Source organism: Cyclopterus lumpus, chromosome 13, assembly GCF_009769545.1.
Source record: "Cyclopterus lumpus isolate fCycLum1 chromosome 13, fCycLum1.pri, whole genome shotgun sequence".
In the NCBI taxonomy this organism is placed as follows: domain Eukaryota; kingdom Metazoa; phylum Chordata; class Actinopteri; order Perciformes; family Cyclopteridae; genus Cyclopterus; species Cyclopterus lumpus.
The window spans coordinates 15,148,163-15,165,735 of NC_046978.1; the positions used below are offsets into that span (position 1 = coordinate 15,148,163).

Genomic DNA, 17,573 nt, shown 5'->3' on the forward strand with positions numbered 1-17,573 from the left:
ATCTCGTGGTGCATTCACGGGCGCCTCGTAAAAGAAAAACCCCATCATTCAGGAGAAGTACAGAGAAGTTACAAACTGAAGCTAGAAGAGTAACAAACAAAAAACTCAAACACTGTGCCGATCGATATAATGTTGTTTAGTCTGTTCTCTACCTGTTACTTTGTTACTACATTTCATAAAGGTACTTTTTACGACTGACAGCTGTAGTTTGCTCATTATTTTGAGGATGAACAGTTTGCATAGCCTATAAAATAGCTTATAAACTATGCCCAATAATACATCAACTAGTTCAAATGAGCTTCATCTTGACCAGCCGCTACAATAAAATGATGCTTACACATTAATGTGTTTATAGCGATCCGACATGGGCCATACTTTTTGAATACTGATCTAGCATATTTACTTAGAATAGAGTTTACCATGGAGACATTGCTACTTTTAAGTAATGACTGGTAATAACAAAATACTTAAATACTTTAATAACAATGCTAAATACTTTCATGTTAACAACTTTAACATCAATTGTTAAAGTGAGTTAAAGATAGTCTGATTTTGAGGACTGGATTACCCATTTAATCATCAAGTAGTTTCGTGTATTTTAGGAAATGTATTGCATGTGTTGGAAGTAAATAAACTATGTGCTTTGAGGGCAAACGTCATAGTGCTTGAGCCTATAATATTTAATAAAATACAAATGGCATAACATAGATACACAGCGTGTACAATTAAGCACAAGTCAATCTCTTTGTTTTGTTTTATGTTTTCAAGTCCAAAGTTAATACGTCATCACCTCAAGGGCGTGGTGTATTTTGGTTTTGATCCTGGAGCTAAATAGACAACAATAAGCCACATGAACCAGCCCCCTATTTTGCTCACCATTTTAGGAACAAAAACAAAAACTCTGCAAATCAGATGAAGTGGTATTTGTATACAGTACTGTTATAGTTCTTATCTTTGGTGGTTGGTATATTACATTTCCAATAGCACTTGAAGGCAGCATCTCATCCATGCCAAGGGCCTGGCCAAGCCCTCCACCTCGGCCTGCTGGCTGGCAGGGAAACGTCAGGTTTCTATTGTGGCTTTAGTAATTATTCCATAAAGACTTTCTGAACCATTTAATCACTAATGTTTCTGTAATAACAACAAATAAACACAGCTTTGAGTCAAAAGATTGAGAACAGGACAATATGTTATAGAAATATTTGAGAAGCTATTCTAAAGTAATATTTTCTAATTCTATTAACAATGAAAGGAGAGTTTAATGCCTCTCTTGGACCAGTTTTCAACAGTGAGATAGTGCACACAATAAAAGCACTCCTTCCTAATGGGGACAGAAGTGGAAGACAGGATGAGAAAGGAATGCATTACGTCTGCATGGCATGTGTAAACATCCAGAAAGCCAATATGCCTTTAGCCCCCCCACCCCTACACACGCACGCACACACTCTCTTAGACATACAAGCTGACAGCTCCGAGCAACTGTAAGTCTGTTTTTTTTTTTTAGCCATGTGTCCCCTGTTAACTATGCTGTCTACCAAAGCTCAAACAGTCAAGTCAACTTTCCCCTCTCACTGCTGTAGAAATTAACACCAGATCGTGTGTGAGCTTGTGCTCAAACATGTGTGGAGGTGTTTGTGTGATTCACTCTCAGTCTAAAAAAGCTGGTCCCGTTCCAAGAAAGTAACTCGTAAACAATTAGAAACAGTCATGCAGTAATTTAAAGTTCCTCCTGTGCTCCTCCCCTGGAGGCCAAAGCTTTATTTCCACAGCTTGACGTCAGTTTATTCAACGCTGCCCACAGCTGGCAGCCTAACCCAGGACCTGTTGAACATCAGTGACACTTGGAGAAACAATAGGCGTACAGGGGCACTGTTAAAGGTTTAAACTACGTGAGAGACGTGTTGTAAGTGTGAGACGAAGAAACCAAACAATGGAAAAAGGGGGAACAAGCTGCTGACTAAGCACATAGCAGCAAGATTTGGACAAAGGGCATACCTTTGGTCAACCAGGCTGAATTACGCCTCTATGTAGTATCTCCCTGTGAGAGGCTATTATGTAAACAGACTGCACTTCTACCACATCTTACATCAGAGAGAGTCCAGGGCTTGTTGAAGCATATACTGTCCCGAGGCAGCGTCTGAAAGCCTCAGTCTCCACTTCCCGGTTGAATGACGGAGGAATAAAGACAATTACACAACTAAACTTCAATCGAGGGAACAAAGATGCAGTCTGGATCCTGAGGTTGGCAGCAGCTAGTCAGACAGGGATTAGCAGTGATAAACCATTTTTTGAAAAAGCCATTGTCTGTTAGTATTTTTTGAAGAAACCCAATGGGCACCACAGAGAACGCGTGTTACTGTTACTCTTTTCTCACTCCATCTCTTTTTGACAGCGAAGGCATGCGACTGGAGGAGGGTAAAATAAAGAAGCCAGACACAACTGTTCACTTAAGAGGTCTGGGCTGGAGGCCAGCTTAGCAAAGGGCAGCAGAAGGATTTAAGAAAGAGTCTAAATGGCATGGCCTTAAATCTAGGCCCTAAACTCCTCATAGGGCAAATCAGGACAGCAATGCACTGACGAATCAGGCTCGGGCGGAGGAAGTGTTCTGAGCCTTTACTTCAGTAAAAGTACTAATACCCCGGACTCTTACAATTAAAAGACCAGCATTGAAAATGTTACTCAACCAAAGGTATGTGCTTTTATCAGGTACAATATTTACTGTTGGATTCGGTTGAGCTCATTTTTTACTGTTTTGCATCAGGCTACAACTAATGATTATTTTCATTATGGATTAATCTGCAATTTTACTCAATCCATTGATTGTTTGGTCTATGAAAATTCTATTAAAAAGGCTATTGCAATTACCCAGAGCCCCGTGTGAAACTATCAAATACTAAAACCATTATTCAAATAATTAAATACAAATTTGTATGTCAATCAACTAATTGTTTCAGCTGTGTGGGGTACATTCTTTTTTTAAGAAAACATCACGTTTTATAAGTTTGTTTTTGTCTGTAAACATTTGAATTGGTTGTCAAATATAAAAGGGTAATATTTCCACCTGAATTGTAGTAGACGTAGAAAATTCCATAAAATGGAAAATTCACTTAAATTACCACATTATACATTCCACCACAGCTAGGCTACTATCCTTAAAGTGAGGAATACAACATTAACCTTTTAAGCTCCAAGCTATTTTCTAGGTTTCTGCTCGAAATATCATACCCAAACTAAAAAGGGTGTAGCTCTGCAACCACAAAGGCTATTTGAATAATGTTGGTGTTATAATAAAGGCAACACATGTGGGCTTCTTTTCAGATGTGTACATACTAGTATATATGTTACTGGTTAAGAGTAAACAAAGATGAAAGACAGCAAAAGTTGAATTTCCAGGTTCGCCTAGAAAAAAAAGCACTTTCAGGATGATTATCTCTTTGAAAGATGCACAGAAACAGCAGAGGACATCAGAGCACAATATGGGACCAGTCTCTCTGCAAAGTTTGACTTTGAAAAAGTAAAGCAGAACAAAGTTAGAGAGGTTTTAGTACAGATAAATTAGGCGAAATGGGCATTTGGACAATTTTCTCATGTACCAAACCATATATTTCACTTGTATATTACTTATGGTGTTCAATACATCCAAATATAGCAGTCTGTGTTGATTAGAAGAAGAAAAATGATTTATTTTTATTTTTTAAAAAGCCAAAAATAAGCAACATTTGTGACTGTAAGCGCTAAATCGATTCATGTTGCTGTGTTATTTTGCTCATATCTCAGAGATGCTTTGGTGCAGAAGGATTTTTAAAATACATTTAGAATCTGTGTGGAGTCCCAGTAATTCAAATAGCTTGGCAGCCAAGCTAATGCATGGTCTATGTTGGAAAACGATATGCAATACTTTTATAATCCACTAGATGGCAATATGGCCTTAATATAGTACACAAACGTGTGTGTAACTATTTATTCTATTTGTGCTGATGTCTATCTTGGCCAAGTCTCCCTGGAAAAGAGTCACATTAGATCAAATAATTAAAGATAACATAGACGAAAGAAATAAAAGTCCAATTCAACGTTTTTTTTGCATTGCTTATTAAAATATCAGCCGTGTATTTGTTTCTGCATCGGAAACATCACAGGTATTTTGTGGTGTAATCTGTAACTAACACATCAAAAGAAAAATCTGTCAGTTTTGATATTATATGAACATTCAAAATAAGAATAATAAAAAAATATGCATTATTCCACGTCTGTGCACCAAGGTCATGTCCTGCCTAATAGTTTGAATTTAGGGGTTCACATAACATTTACAGAAATGTACATTGTTATAATACACAATTCACACATTTTATACACAAGTTATAAGGATAATGGAAAGTGTCATGACAGCTGATGAGGTCCATGCAAGGTGACGTCTTGACAATGAACTGTCAAGCTCAACGTTTGATTAATAATAAAGGGATATAAAATGTCCAGAATTTTTTATTTTTTTATTAATTGTGGAATTTGTGATTGAAAGAATATTTTTGAAAACATTTAAAGATAATAAAAGAAAAGTTAAAATAAGCTTGAACGTATAGCTTAACAGCAGCCCTGTTCTTCTAAATGATGAGGATGGACCAAATGCAGAGGTCAAATTTAATGTATTAGTATCTATAGCTCATAATAAAATAGATGGAAAAGTAAAATGTCTCATGGGTGGGGTTTGCTGGGGAAATTTGGATGTATGACCTATAAAATCCTGACCTGACTCTGGCCCAAGTTCTGGAGCATCACCAGACATATTAAATAGAAAAGAATAGATTCATGTGGAGCCTAATAAAAGTCCTCATCAAATCCAGGTACATTTTTTATACGGAAATATAATATAAATGTAATTTTCCAAGAGCCCAGGCTGTAGTTTGGCCCTCTTGCTTGTAAATAGGCCCCGGGTCTCCAGCTCGATACACCTGATCCCTCTTGTTTTGGCTGCACCGGTGTGTCCTTGCACTTGCTGTCATTCCCACTTAAAGAGAGATGAGTGAAGGGATGCAGTGTTTGCGTGTTTTTACGGAGCTGATACCCTCTCTTCCTCCACCACGGCCAAGCCCTCGTCTTCTACTCCCCACCTGCATGGCGGCTCTGACACCCCGGGACCGTGGCTCTGCTTGAGAAAACAAACTGCGGCCTCTCCGGTTACCGGGGCCCCGGTCGATGCGCTGCAAAGGTGTCGCGTTGCCCGGAGGCTCGAGTATCGATGCATTGGCCGATCGCTATCATAATCACACATCCCCCCCCCCTCTTATCGCTTACCTACTGAATAAAACATCTGCCTTCCTGCTCATGAATCCCTTGCCTTCCCTTCATCCAAAATCTGGAGAGACTTCTCGAAGTGTCTTTGGGGTGAGTTCCGTAACATGAGCAAAGTGCACGATGATACCCAACAAATGAGGTCCCCAACGCTGTTTTTATCTCAGGCATCTCCAAATAGACCCACTGGCTATTTGACAGGGCTTTTGCGGCATCTCATTTTGAGATGTGACTTCATCCAAAGTAACCTAAAGATAGATGAACTTTTCTTGAAGTCGACATAGCTTCATTGTGAAATTATACTAAGCTGGCTTCTTACACATCATCCTAAACAATGTTACAGAGCCAACTCCAGCTTCTTTAGGCTGAATTTCTCTGGTGCTCAATTAGCTCGATGTGCCTATAACTTTGTCTTCTGAAGCAAGCTTATTTTTTGTCAGATGAATATAAAAAGGACCTGATAACTTGTCAACGCGGTCCTGCACCACTATAGGATATTTGTAATTCAGCATTAATCGGTGACTTATTCTAATTTAAAGGCCTGAAAGACAAAACGCAGTCCCATCCAAACGTTGGACACATACCTACTGATTATATGGAGATGGTTCTGTGATTGTTGCTCTGACTGTATAGATATTTACACGACATGTCACCCATAGGATCACTTTTCATATAAGGAGTATGAATTTGTCTTCCAGCCAAAGTTCAGCCATATTTCCCTACAGTATAAAGCAAGAGATCTTCAGCTTGTAACAGTAACATGCTGGTTGAGGAGCACAATGACCGCCTCTTGTTTATTATTTGTTATGTGTCTACACATTCGTATTTTCATGTTAATTGCCCCTGAATTGATTTCACATGCTACATCATAAAAAAAAAAAGCCTCATGCAAATATGACTTTTCTGTGAGATCAGGCTGCTTCCAAATAATATAAACAATTTCTTATTGAATATTAATGAAAGTATATCTGAGGTGTCTGCAGCTTTTACTTGGCAGAGAAATTACGATACTTTGTGACACACAAGAGTCGTGCTATTGTTCATCTCATAAAATCAATCTGTAGAAACAAACTGTGTTACACGTTGAACACAAATATATAAAGACTAAGCTGCGATTATAATTGCAAAATCTAACCTTGATTTCTCTGCTGTCTCTTCTTTCCATGTCTAAGCAAAGAGGAGGAAGAACTGTTTTTGCAGGAGATTAAGCTCATAAAAGTAGCAAAAATCTCAACCACGCCAAATGAGTATTGTTTTTACATCACTTTTTAAAATCATAGGCTCCTGTATATATAGTATTTATATTAGTTTGACATGTTTTCCTCTCAAACTTCTGATTTTACATTCATTAGCCCATTTGCTCATATCAGAGGAACCAGGCAAACATTAATCTATGTTCGGTAGATTAAAAAGAGCATATGAGATTAAAATGACCTCAATGTGTAAACTATAAGCAGTCATTAGCAGCCGCTGTGTTTCTTCCCACATTGGGGCTGGCAGCTCAGACTGTTCAGTTTTCCGGTCGTTGCAACATGAGCTCTTCAAACTTTTGATAAAAATCCAGAATTGCCTGGAGCAAAGTTCAAGAGGTACGTTAGTCACAGAAGAGTCAGACAAGTTCAGTGTTCACACACACACACACACATCCTCCTGATGTCTCTCACTCCCCACACTTTAATTTAAATATATTAGAGCTATTCCCTTACATTAGTTTAAATACGGGAATAAAAAAAGCTTTTAGACATATATTGCAATTATAAAGGCATGCATCTATAAACCAATGGGGACTTCAACGCCAATTTAAAAAAAACAATCTTTCTGAAATCTGAAATTATAAAAACACAAGCTTTTTTTGTTGTTGATGTACAATCAAAGTCCTGTCGACTTGACCACTCAATTTGAGAGCGCCAAAGAGCGAGAGGTTAGGTGCCAACTGTTCGAGAGAAGTAAGGCGAGACTCTCCGTTAAGCTATTAAGACAATTAACAAAGTGGTCAGGAGGGGCAGAGCGGAGCGGCCGAGGGGACCGGCCTGAAATGGGAGCGAGCTGAGGGTGTGAAGTGACAGTCAGCACATCTGGTCTCATCAATAATGCAGCGGGCCTTTAAACGGCAGTTTGTCGCATATTGAGCGCTGCGGACTGAAATCAAGCCCGACACCTAAGATGCTGTCAGGGGAGAGTGAAAGGGTGACAGCGGGAGGAGGAGGAGGGCAAGGATACCCGAGGCATTTCTCCAACACATTTGATTCAGCGTGCAATAGATGAGATTTAAAAAAAACTAAATCAAACCAGCCTGAAATGCGTTCAAAGCAGAAAAAACAACTTCACAACACTTGAATCTATCCATCACTTTTATTATTAAAATGAAAAATGCAGAGGACTTCAGTTGACAACGCAAAAAGCAGGTATTCTTGTGACTAATTGCCCCCTCTTCCAAAAAAACAACAGACGGACATCATTTTTGACATTATGTATCTTACCCATTAGTGATCCAACGACAAAACAACAAAACAGGTTTCGATTAGTTTGAGTCCACTGCCGTCAAACCATTCAACAACAAAAAGAAAATAAAGAAAAAAGGGCTCTGTGACCGATCCAGCTGGACGCACACAAAGAGTTTATTTTCCTGTGATCAGAGGATTCCTCAGCACGATGATGACAGAGTCCCCTCTGAGGAACATTTTAGAAATGTAGCGGTCCTTATTCACAGGCTTAGACTTCTTCTTTCCCTTCCCGCTCTTGGGAACTTCCGTCCACATCTCCTTCACATTCTCCAAGACCATGTTGCAGTGCCTGAAACGACAGCGAGCACCGTGAAAAACATTGAAACGTAGTATTATACATATTTTAAAAATATGAATAACGGGCCTTTTGCGTTAATCACTCGCATAAATGATGATTTGAGAGAAATGCACTTTCAAATGTTCTCTTGTTGGAAGCCATGAGGAAATAATTTGAGACGTATTGACTTAAGAATCATAATATCTGGAATTTAAATATTTTACTGAAATAAACAAATGAAATATAAAACTTGTACAAACTTCATGGAGATATCATGAAGTGCCAATTTACTAAGAGAATTTTAAGATTGTGTTTTTTTTTTACCACAGCGTATACAGCTCAGTAGTAGTGAAGACATATTCTCCCAGCTGACAGCTGGGTCAGGGTCTTTAACAGATCCTCCTCTGGTGCTTTAAACAGTGTAACCTCATCTACTGAGCACTAGAACGCTGTTGACCACCTCTCGTGTTCGTCCTTTACAAAAGATGGGTTTTTTTGCGACCCCGTTAATCAGCACGAGTATTTGAAATCCGTAATTATAAACCTCTTTTCCATGGATCCTCCCCAAAAGGTTGCTCTGCGCTGCTCAAGAGTAGGTAGCGTTGTGGATATGATTTGTTTTGTGATATTCAAGACAAGATTCAATGCTTCACAGAACATGATGCTGTGGTGTTCTTGCAGCAAGCACAGATACACTTTTAAAACGGAGCTGAGGTTTGACAAGGAGAAATTATTATTATTCAAAAGTGAAAGAAACTCATGTTCTTTTGAACAAGTGGCGTTCATCTGGCTGAAACAAGCAATTTATCACAAGTTCATCCAGTTAAGAGCAGACGGTGAATCCGACATGAAACACTCATTCGAGCAAAACTCACAGGAAAAACAATTAAAGATAATTGCAATGTATTTGTTAACAAGGAATAGGGATGGGACGATATAGATGGATCACAATAAGTTGATCATGGTGAATTTCCATTATTGAGAATATTGTCACTAGTGGCTTAAAAAGCCATCTAGCTCACTTGCATGGTAGAGAAGTGAAAAATAGCGCCCGATTAAAAAAACTACAGGAATTACAATTGGTTCTATTTTTCAGGGGGACCTGATGATTTACGACTCCTTTATTAAAAGATTCTTTTTCACTAAAAAAGGACGTGTGATAAAAAATATATTAATATCATAACATATTGTACGGTAAAGTAATTTAAGTATGTTTTAGGGGCATTTTATTTGAAGCATATTTTAAGATTCTTGGGATACTATGGCAAATCACAATTATTTTAGCCAAGATAAAGGAGACATGGAACTTTCATATCGTTTTTCCTTTACTGTAGTTTTCATTTTTATTGCGAGGACAAGTATCCGATAGTAATTTAGTTCATATAATAAAATTTCTGGGATGGCTCAAAGTATCTAATTTATCAAAAGGACAATGGACATATCTGGTTATTGGGAGCAGAAAAAAAACTAGCATAAACGTGAAATATTATCAAGTATTAATCACATATCCCACTTGGGAAAAAACTGTTAAATAAGTCAGTGACTGGGCTCCGTACCTGTCAAAAGCCTTGACTCTTCCGAGCAGCTTCTTGTTGTTGCGACAGTTAATGAGGACCTGAGTGTTGTTCTTGACGGACTGGGTCAGCACCGACAGAGGGCCGGTGTTGAACTCCTCTTCCTCTCGTTTCTGGAGCTCCTCCGGGGTCATCTCGGACTTAGGCTTGGTTAACAGACTCCTGAAATTGTTTTTATTTAAAAATAAGTATAAGAATGGTAGGTGTTGTTTTTTTTTGCTGTACAATTTTCTTGGAATTCGTTACCCATCTTGTTTTCCCCCTTTTATGTCTAATTGGTTGTGTGGCTACTTGCAGAACAAAATAAAACCAAAGTAAAGTGTAAGTTACATTTTAAACAGAATGTGTTGCCACAGGATGCCAGCTATCTAATACATATACAGATAACTTGAATCAATTATCATACTGTACAAAAACATAAATGTTCACTAGACATGGATAACAGTGTATTAATTAAAGTATTTCCACCTCCACAGAAATTAACTGTGGAATAAGTTATTTTACTTAATGGCTATATGGCATGCAGTATGTCTCTTCACTTCGCCTCATATAGAGTCAAAATTAATTAAAAGCTATAGCAACAGAACTTATCAAATGCTAGACAGCGCATGCGCGAACACTGCAGCGTTAGCTAGCGCTTGGTATTAGCATTTGGCTATGCTACCGATGCTATTGTGAGACTTCTGACTCGCTACTTTTACATTTTGAGTCATACGAGTTCAAAAAGAACGGATTATGCATTTTATTATTATACTGTATGAGTAACAGAGTTGTGACACAACTGGGCTGGAGTATGCATGGCATCTAAAAGGCATACAAAAGGGTTTCAACTCTAGCTAACTGGCCTCGGCTCTCTCAACATGCTAACATGCTGAGCAGTTTAGCTCTCGAGCTTTTGGCTGCTGCGACTCAGACTTCCGGCGCTGTAACTGAAACCCGACCACCGTCCCACGGACTGACCGATCATTAGAGATACTTACATGGTTGTTGATTTATAAAAACACAGTCTTCTAAGATCGTGTAGTGCTCGAGTCCACCGGGTGTCTTCACTTCGTATCCGCAACGATTCTGCGTGGATCGAGCTACTTCCGGGTCAACGAGTCCGCGCTTCAAAGTTTTGTAATAACTTCCGGGTTACGACAGGCCAATGTACAATCAAACCAACATCTGAACATATTACTACTGTGCAATTTTGTGGTACTTGTACTCTAGTACATACACTTTATTCTACGTTAAATGTCATAGGCAAGTATTATAAATTCATTTCCAATTATAGCTGACCAAGGACAACATTAAAAAGCATTAATGCATCAGTTATAATAACCATAACAACATAACGCAGACTTGGTTCATCTTCTAACAATGTGCTCATTATGTGTAGACTACTTTTACGTTTGATACTGTGTGTGTGTGTGTGTGTGTGTGTGTGTGTGTGTGTGTGTTTAATTACCTATTACTACAGCTGGTGTGAAAAGAGAGGGACTGCTCTGCAAATTGTTGTAATTTGTTTGTTGATCAAAATGAGAAAGAAAAGAGGATCATATACGCACTAAAAAAAATGTATGATTCTGATTGGTTATTGTGCTGTTTTAGGATGTGTTAGTCATATCATGCAACATAAACCACAAAGGCCCTTACTGTTAAATTATCCCAGGGAAAGAGATGGCAGGGAGCAGCCAAAGTGAGACCACAGACCCAAACAGATAGGTCTTTGTTTTGCTCTTTAACACAACGAGAACCAGGGAAAAGTGTGTGTGTGTGTGTGTGTGTGTGTGAGAGAGGGATGTAGGCTACATTATCTACACAGCAGCATTAATGAGACATTGAGAGATTGGCTTTCTGGCAAGAGACAGGCAGACGCCTGGGGTGCATACCACCTTATTTCATTGGCAGATCTACCTGTGGAAGCCGCTTGGTACAGATAATGGCAGCCTGTGTGCTGTTGAGAAAGGTGAGTGTGTGGGATTGCTTCCCAGAGCTGTACTACATCTTTATAGAGCACACCTCGCTCAGCCAAAAGACTTACAATCTCAAACTGCGGAGCAACGTGCCTGTACAATAAGCAACATGTGGAAATGGCCTGTGATGGGACTTGCCCAATTAGGACAGCAGAGATTAACCTATACAACCAATAAAACACGGCCGGGGAAGAGGAGAACATTTGTATCACTCATAAACAACACAAAACATGTGTAAGATTACATTCACACTTTATTTGTACGATCATGCATGGCCAAATACTTTGCTTTCTTTATGTGGTTATTGGGTTGGGTTAGGGGAGAAATCGATTGGCTTTGTTTGATTCCAAACATATTATTTCAGGTGCACTTTGACACATTTCACTGTTCTTTTGTTTATGATGCAAAGATTGGAGCTCCTTATGGGTTCTGTGAAGAGATACCGTCACTTAAACTTCTGAAGATTGTTGTCTTTTCTGATGTGCAAAACATATTGGTCCTATAATCTGATTTTGATAAGAGAAAACAAATCCCTGATAAGGACTATAGTGTCCACTGATTCACAGAAAATCTATTTTATGGAATATTTTATTATTAGCATTTATTATTATGTGAATTATTATCATTATTACATGTAATCTTACACAGTATAATTACATTACATTACATTACATGTCATTTAGCTGACGCTTTTGTCATTTAGCTGACGCTTTTATCCAAAGCGACTTAAATTAAATATAAAGTCGATTTAAAAAATCTAAAAAAAGCCTACAAAAATACACCTCATTTCAACTCATTTCAGCTATTATTCCTCTATTATTACAATGGTAAACTGTTTCACTTCATATTGTGGGCAAGATTTCAAGAAATTTGTCTCAGTGAACACAATTAAGACCAGAAACCATGGTAGAACATTATATATAACGTTCATGATCAGATCACTGTCAAGTGAAAGCATATTACTCTATTAACAGGGTGATTTATCTCTGTTAGCGTGGAGCTGTCAAAAAAATGTGCTTATTTATTTCATCATGCAAACATATCTTCTTACTCCTGCCCCAGGTATAAAACTCATCTTATCATTATAAACCTGTTGATTCACAGCTCCGTTCTTTGCTTTCTGCGACCATAATTACTCATGCAAGTAATGAAAATATTACTATCTTCACATCTGCAGTGTGAGTTTGCCAACATTGAAGTTATCTGATCCAGCCCAGTCTGCTTTAACCGCAGGTGTTCGTGAACGGGACCGGTCCCGGGAAGGTGACGGGCTGGGTGGGGTGTCGACAAAGAGACTCTTTTGTCCCACGGAGGCAGCCGTCCAGAAAGCAGCATGTAATCTTTATCCGCTTACATCTATTTCCTTATGAATCTACATATGCAGGACTGCAGAGGTGATGGAAAGTTGAACAGGCAGTGATGTCATGTGTGAAACACAAGACAGATCAATAAGATCAGCGGGACTGGAAATGTCATGTCTACCTGTTGAAGTTACATCACAGGCTGCGCACATGATGTCTCGTCAAGGAATGCTTCAGGTGCACATTTGAACTGTTGATCCAAACAAATTTAGCGGATCACGGCATGTCCATAAAGAAGCCTCCTTTTCCGCAACTTAAACAAATTATTTCAAATAATTGAATCAGTCTATCCTCCTTGCTGTGGGGGCTCCAATCCCGTGAAACATTTAATAACAGCACACATAAGAATAATCAACAACAGTAGATTTTAATGAGGTGAAAAGAAAACACAATTAGAACTGCATTATTTATCGTTTAATTAGACTAATTAAAATAGTAATACCTTTTTTTTTTTAAATCAAAGTTGAAGACAATAAATGCATTACATTTAAAAGTGTTTTTTTTACTTAATACCTTTATATATTTCAGAACGAGTTCACCTCAGTGGAATACAAATATATATATTAGATATTTTAATAAGTTTGCTGGAATTAAACATATCAGAACTTCATTAACAGTCTCGGTCAACATGCTGGTGAAATAAAAAAAAGACATAATGATGATTTTGTTTTTAATTTAATTTATTTCTAGAATGACATTTTATGGTATTTTGTTGGTAAATTCAGATGATGACATTAGGCCTAAAACTGTGACATGCGCGCAAGCATCACTCAATTTATATACTGGCAAGTGCATACATATATGTGGAAATAATTAATGAGAAAAGTGGACTGCAGTATTTCCAAAACAGGGATATCTCAGTTTACAGTTACAGACCAAGTGGCAATTTATGACATAAACAAACCATGTTTCATTTGATCCTGCCCTGATACACTGACGTATATTTTAAAATAACAAACCGATGCGCAAATACATATTTTTACATAATTTGGGAAATGGCTTGTGCGAAGAAGCGTCTGTGAGACTCGGACTCGTGTTGTTTATGCTTCAGCTAATTGCTTTCCATTTGACACAAATTGCACAACACGCATTGTGGTGATGAAGAGATACAGTACAAACACATTTCAATAAAGATACCTGTCACTATATTACAAAGACATTATTGGGGACATATTACGGGATTTATTTCATGAACCAGGCTTTTCATAAACTAAAGCAATTCCAATCTGCAGCGTGTAATGCGCTGGCCTTTTATTGGCCAACTTTTTTAATCTAAACTCTAAAATCTTGAAAACTGGGATCTGTGACTGTTACTCTATTGTTCTATATTCCAAGACGAAGGGGGGCTTGAACTGACTTGAGGGCAGTAATTTGGAAAGTCATTACAGAACCCGCCGAGGTCCGAGTGGCCGTTCTTGGATAGGAATTGTCCCGGAGACGTCTTGCACGTAGCGCACTCCCCTTGGCACGGACTAAACGTCGCGGCACATGGTATTTGGTGAGAGTAAAAGTAGCTGGCCTGTCCGGAGATCATGTTAAAAGAGTACGGATCCGACAGCGGCATGGTGCATGAGGGGATGGACGTGGAGAAAGCCGCGCAAGCGGTGCCAATCTGATGGCGTCGGGATTGCGCGCAACTGAGCCCAATGTAAGACATCTCCTGGTGCGTCTGCACGAACCGGTCGGCGTCTGCGGCACGTGTTGCGCTCAATCGGGACCGCTGTGAAACCATCGACGTGGCGTGGTTTGGGAAGCGTGGGTGAGCGCTCAGATAAGTCCCTGCGCCAAGGTGAGTGCGCACTGGCGCTTGGAGAGGCAGAAACGGCGGCACCGGCCAGTAAAATGAACCCGCTGCGGCCAGGGTCACGCTGGTTGCGGTGCCGGAGGACATCAGACGACCTCCTCCCCCTTTTAGCGCATGCTTGGTTCTGGAGCCGGCTGCGACCCTTCGCCGGAGTTTCCCCGACGTCCCGCCGATGAAGACGTCCTCGCTGCAGGGGTCCAGCATCCAGTAGTTGCCTTTATCCGGGTCATCATAGTGGCGCGGCACTTTCACGAAACACTTATTCAGACTCAAGTTGTGCCTTATTGAATTTTGCCACCCTTGTCTGTTCTGCCGGTAGTATGGGAAGTTGTCCATGATGAACTCGTAGATGCCGTTGAGCGTGAGCCGTCGTTCCGGGCTCTGGCGGATCGCCATCATGATGAGCGCGTTATAACTAAAAGGAGGTTTCTTAGCTGTTACGCTTTCTTCTGCTCCACCGCTTTTCTTCGATTCGCCATTATTTCCTTCTCGTTTTCCATTTGAAGTCGCCGTTTTGATTTCTCCTTTGTTGCGCAGTTTGGGGGTTTCGCAGTTCATTCCCGTGCCAGAGTTTGACTCTGGACTGGGGTTCTCGGGATGTGCGCAGCGCAGTTTCTGGGACGGAGAAGGAGACGCGTCCCCCATCGCTCCATCTCGTCTCAACAACAGGCTGCTGATGCTGAATGAGGACTTGTGGAAAAAACGCTGCGAAGTTTTTAAGTCCTCCATCCTAAAAGGTGGTAAAATCCTCAACAGAGGCGTCCGCTGAGCTGAGCAGAGCTGAGCAGAGGGCGTCTCGGAACTCACAGAGCGAAGATGCGCTGATTCAAAGCGGCGAAGAGCCAAAGACCCACCGGCCGGACAGCGGGACAACAAATGCGCATGATCAGCTCCGCGCGAGTTAACAAGTAGAGCATTATCACGTTGAAGGGAGGGGGGAGACGTCTGAACACGGGATGAAAAGTTGTCAATCCGTGTGACTGATCGGTGAACTCTCGGGTTTAATTATATCACATCCGTGACTCATGAAACTCAACTCTCCCACACGCGCCTTGCCCTCTGGGCGGACCTCGTCTCTCGTTCTGTCTCTTCTTCTCTGCGCACCTCCGCTGACACCACCATTTACCAAAAAGCCTAGAAGTAGGAAGTAAGAAGTAGGTGCAGCCCCAACGCTCATGTCGGTAAAAAGGCCTAAAGCAAGAACCGAAAGCATGTTGGATATTTGTTGTTGTTGCGAAAATTGGGAACGGTGATTCCACTTTACCTGTTATTGCCACATTAAAATGTGTCTCAATGTTGTGAAACAAATAAGAAAACAGCATCCGTGAGCTGCTTTTATTTCGAAATCACTTGGGTAACTTCCCCAATAAACTTGTATAAATGCAGGCAACGTGGATTCGGGATTACAATGAGTGTTGGCCTGTGTAGGCTGCAAGGAAGGAGAGAGAGAGAGAGAGAGAGAGAGAGAGAGAAAGAGAGAGGCACGTTGTTCCCCCTATCAAGACAATGATGCATCATATCATACCGGATGCATAGGATGGCAAGCATCCCATCCATCCATCCATTTTCAATACCGCTTATCCTCATTAGGGTCGCGGGGCGCTGGAGCCTATCCCAGCTGACATAGGGCGAAGGCAGGGGACACCCTGGACAGGCCGCCAGACCATCGAGGGCACATGTAGGGACATACAACCATTCACTCTCACATTCACACCTATGGGCAATTTAGAGATCAATTAACCTGCAGCATGTCTTTGGACTGTGGGAGGAAGCCGGAGAGCCCGGAGAGAACCCACGCTGCCACGGGGAGAACATGCAAACTCCACACAGAAGGACCGCTCCGACCGGGAATTGAACCCGCGGCCCTCTAGCTGTGAGGCGACAGTGCTAGCCACTACACCACCGTGCAGCCCAGGATGGCAAGCAATACAAAGTAAATACATAAAAAGACAGCTCATGACACACTCTGTGGCACTACAGTACACACAGGTGCAGGAGTATAACACTCATGGCCTGGGGAGGAGCTTTGTGTTATATGCATCTCTGTGACACGGCCTATCAGAGCTCTCACACACATTTATTTTCACCCGAAGCTTTTGAACACACTATTTGCTCCCTAATGCTGGAGCTCAATGTCTTCCCTTTCATCAACAGGGAGTCAGGAAGAAATCAAGCATTCATCAGACTGGGAGTAATATAGCTCGTCCATACGTTTCACGTAGATCTTTTTGTACATTTCCATTGATACCTTTCTCAGGTGCATATTGGTCATACTTAAAATTGGCGAGATACAAGCTTTTCACTCATCTTGTTCTTTAAAGATTTGCCATTTAAGAACAACACATGCTGGGAAAGAGGCAGAGGCAATAAAAAGGGAACATTCTGAGAATCTCTGGTAAATGAAAAAAAGTCACAAACAGCCATTTTGATTAACATGTTTTTTTTTTTTTTTTAAAGGTTCCTTTTATTGAAAAATGTAGATTGCTTTCTGAGTGCTCAGAGAAGCAATCAGTCCATTATATATATATATATATATATATATATATATATAAACAACAGCAGAAAAAAGCCATTCAAAATTAGGTAAACCAGGACATATCTAAAAACATCACCCCATACTGCATCCTGACACTAACGTGTTGCCTCCATCGTATAGTGGCATGCTTACACTTTCCCATATAGCACTTCTATACAGATATGGACAATTTTCATCAATAAACTGTTATGCTGGGTCTTTTACAGTTCATATGCCAGACATCAGACGTGCCGACCGGAGCTACACATATAATCTGTTACTATTATACCGTCT

General features: G+C 40.2%; 2 protein-coding genes across 2 annotated transcripts; both read right to left on the minus strand.

Moving 5' to 3' along the window:
* Positions 1–7,619: 7,619 nt before the first annotated feature.
* On the minus strand, positions 7,620–10,736 carry snrpd2 (small nuclear ribonucleoprotein D2 polypeptide). The gene is made up of 3 exons (XM_034549271.1): positions 10,622–10,736; positions 9,624–9,803; positions 7,620–8,079 (listed from the first exon to the last, which is right to left on the minus strand). Coding segments are annotated over exons 1-3 (357 nt in total). The 5' UTR covers positions 10,624–10,736; the 3' UTR covers positions 7,620–7,904.
* A 2,814-nt stretch (positions 10,737–13,550) lies between these two features.
* On the minus strand, positions 13,551–15,972 carry foxg1c (forkhead box G1c). Its single transcript, XM_034548421.1, has one exon. The coding sequence runs from the start codon at positions 15,491–15,493 to the stop codon at positions 14,276–14,278; it is 1,218 nt and encodes a 405-aa protein (XP_034404312.1). The 5' UTR covers positions 15,494–15,972; the 3' UTR covers positions 13,551–14,275.
* Between the last annotated feature and the right edge of the window lie 1,601 nt (positions 15,973–17,573).

Excerpts from the sequence above, each read along its gene's own strand:
- snrpd2 (XM_034549271.1), bottom strand. Across the intron at positions 8,080-9,623 it reads AGAGTCAAGGCTTTTGACAG|GCACTGCAACATGGTCTTGG; the intron begins GTACGGAGCCCA and ends CTGTCGTTTCAG.
- foxg1c (XM_034548421.1), bottom strand. The coding sequence starts at position 15,493 with ATGGAGGACTTAAAAACTTCGCAGCGTTTTTTCCACAAGTCCTCATTC.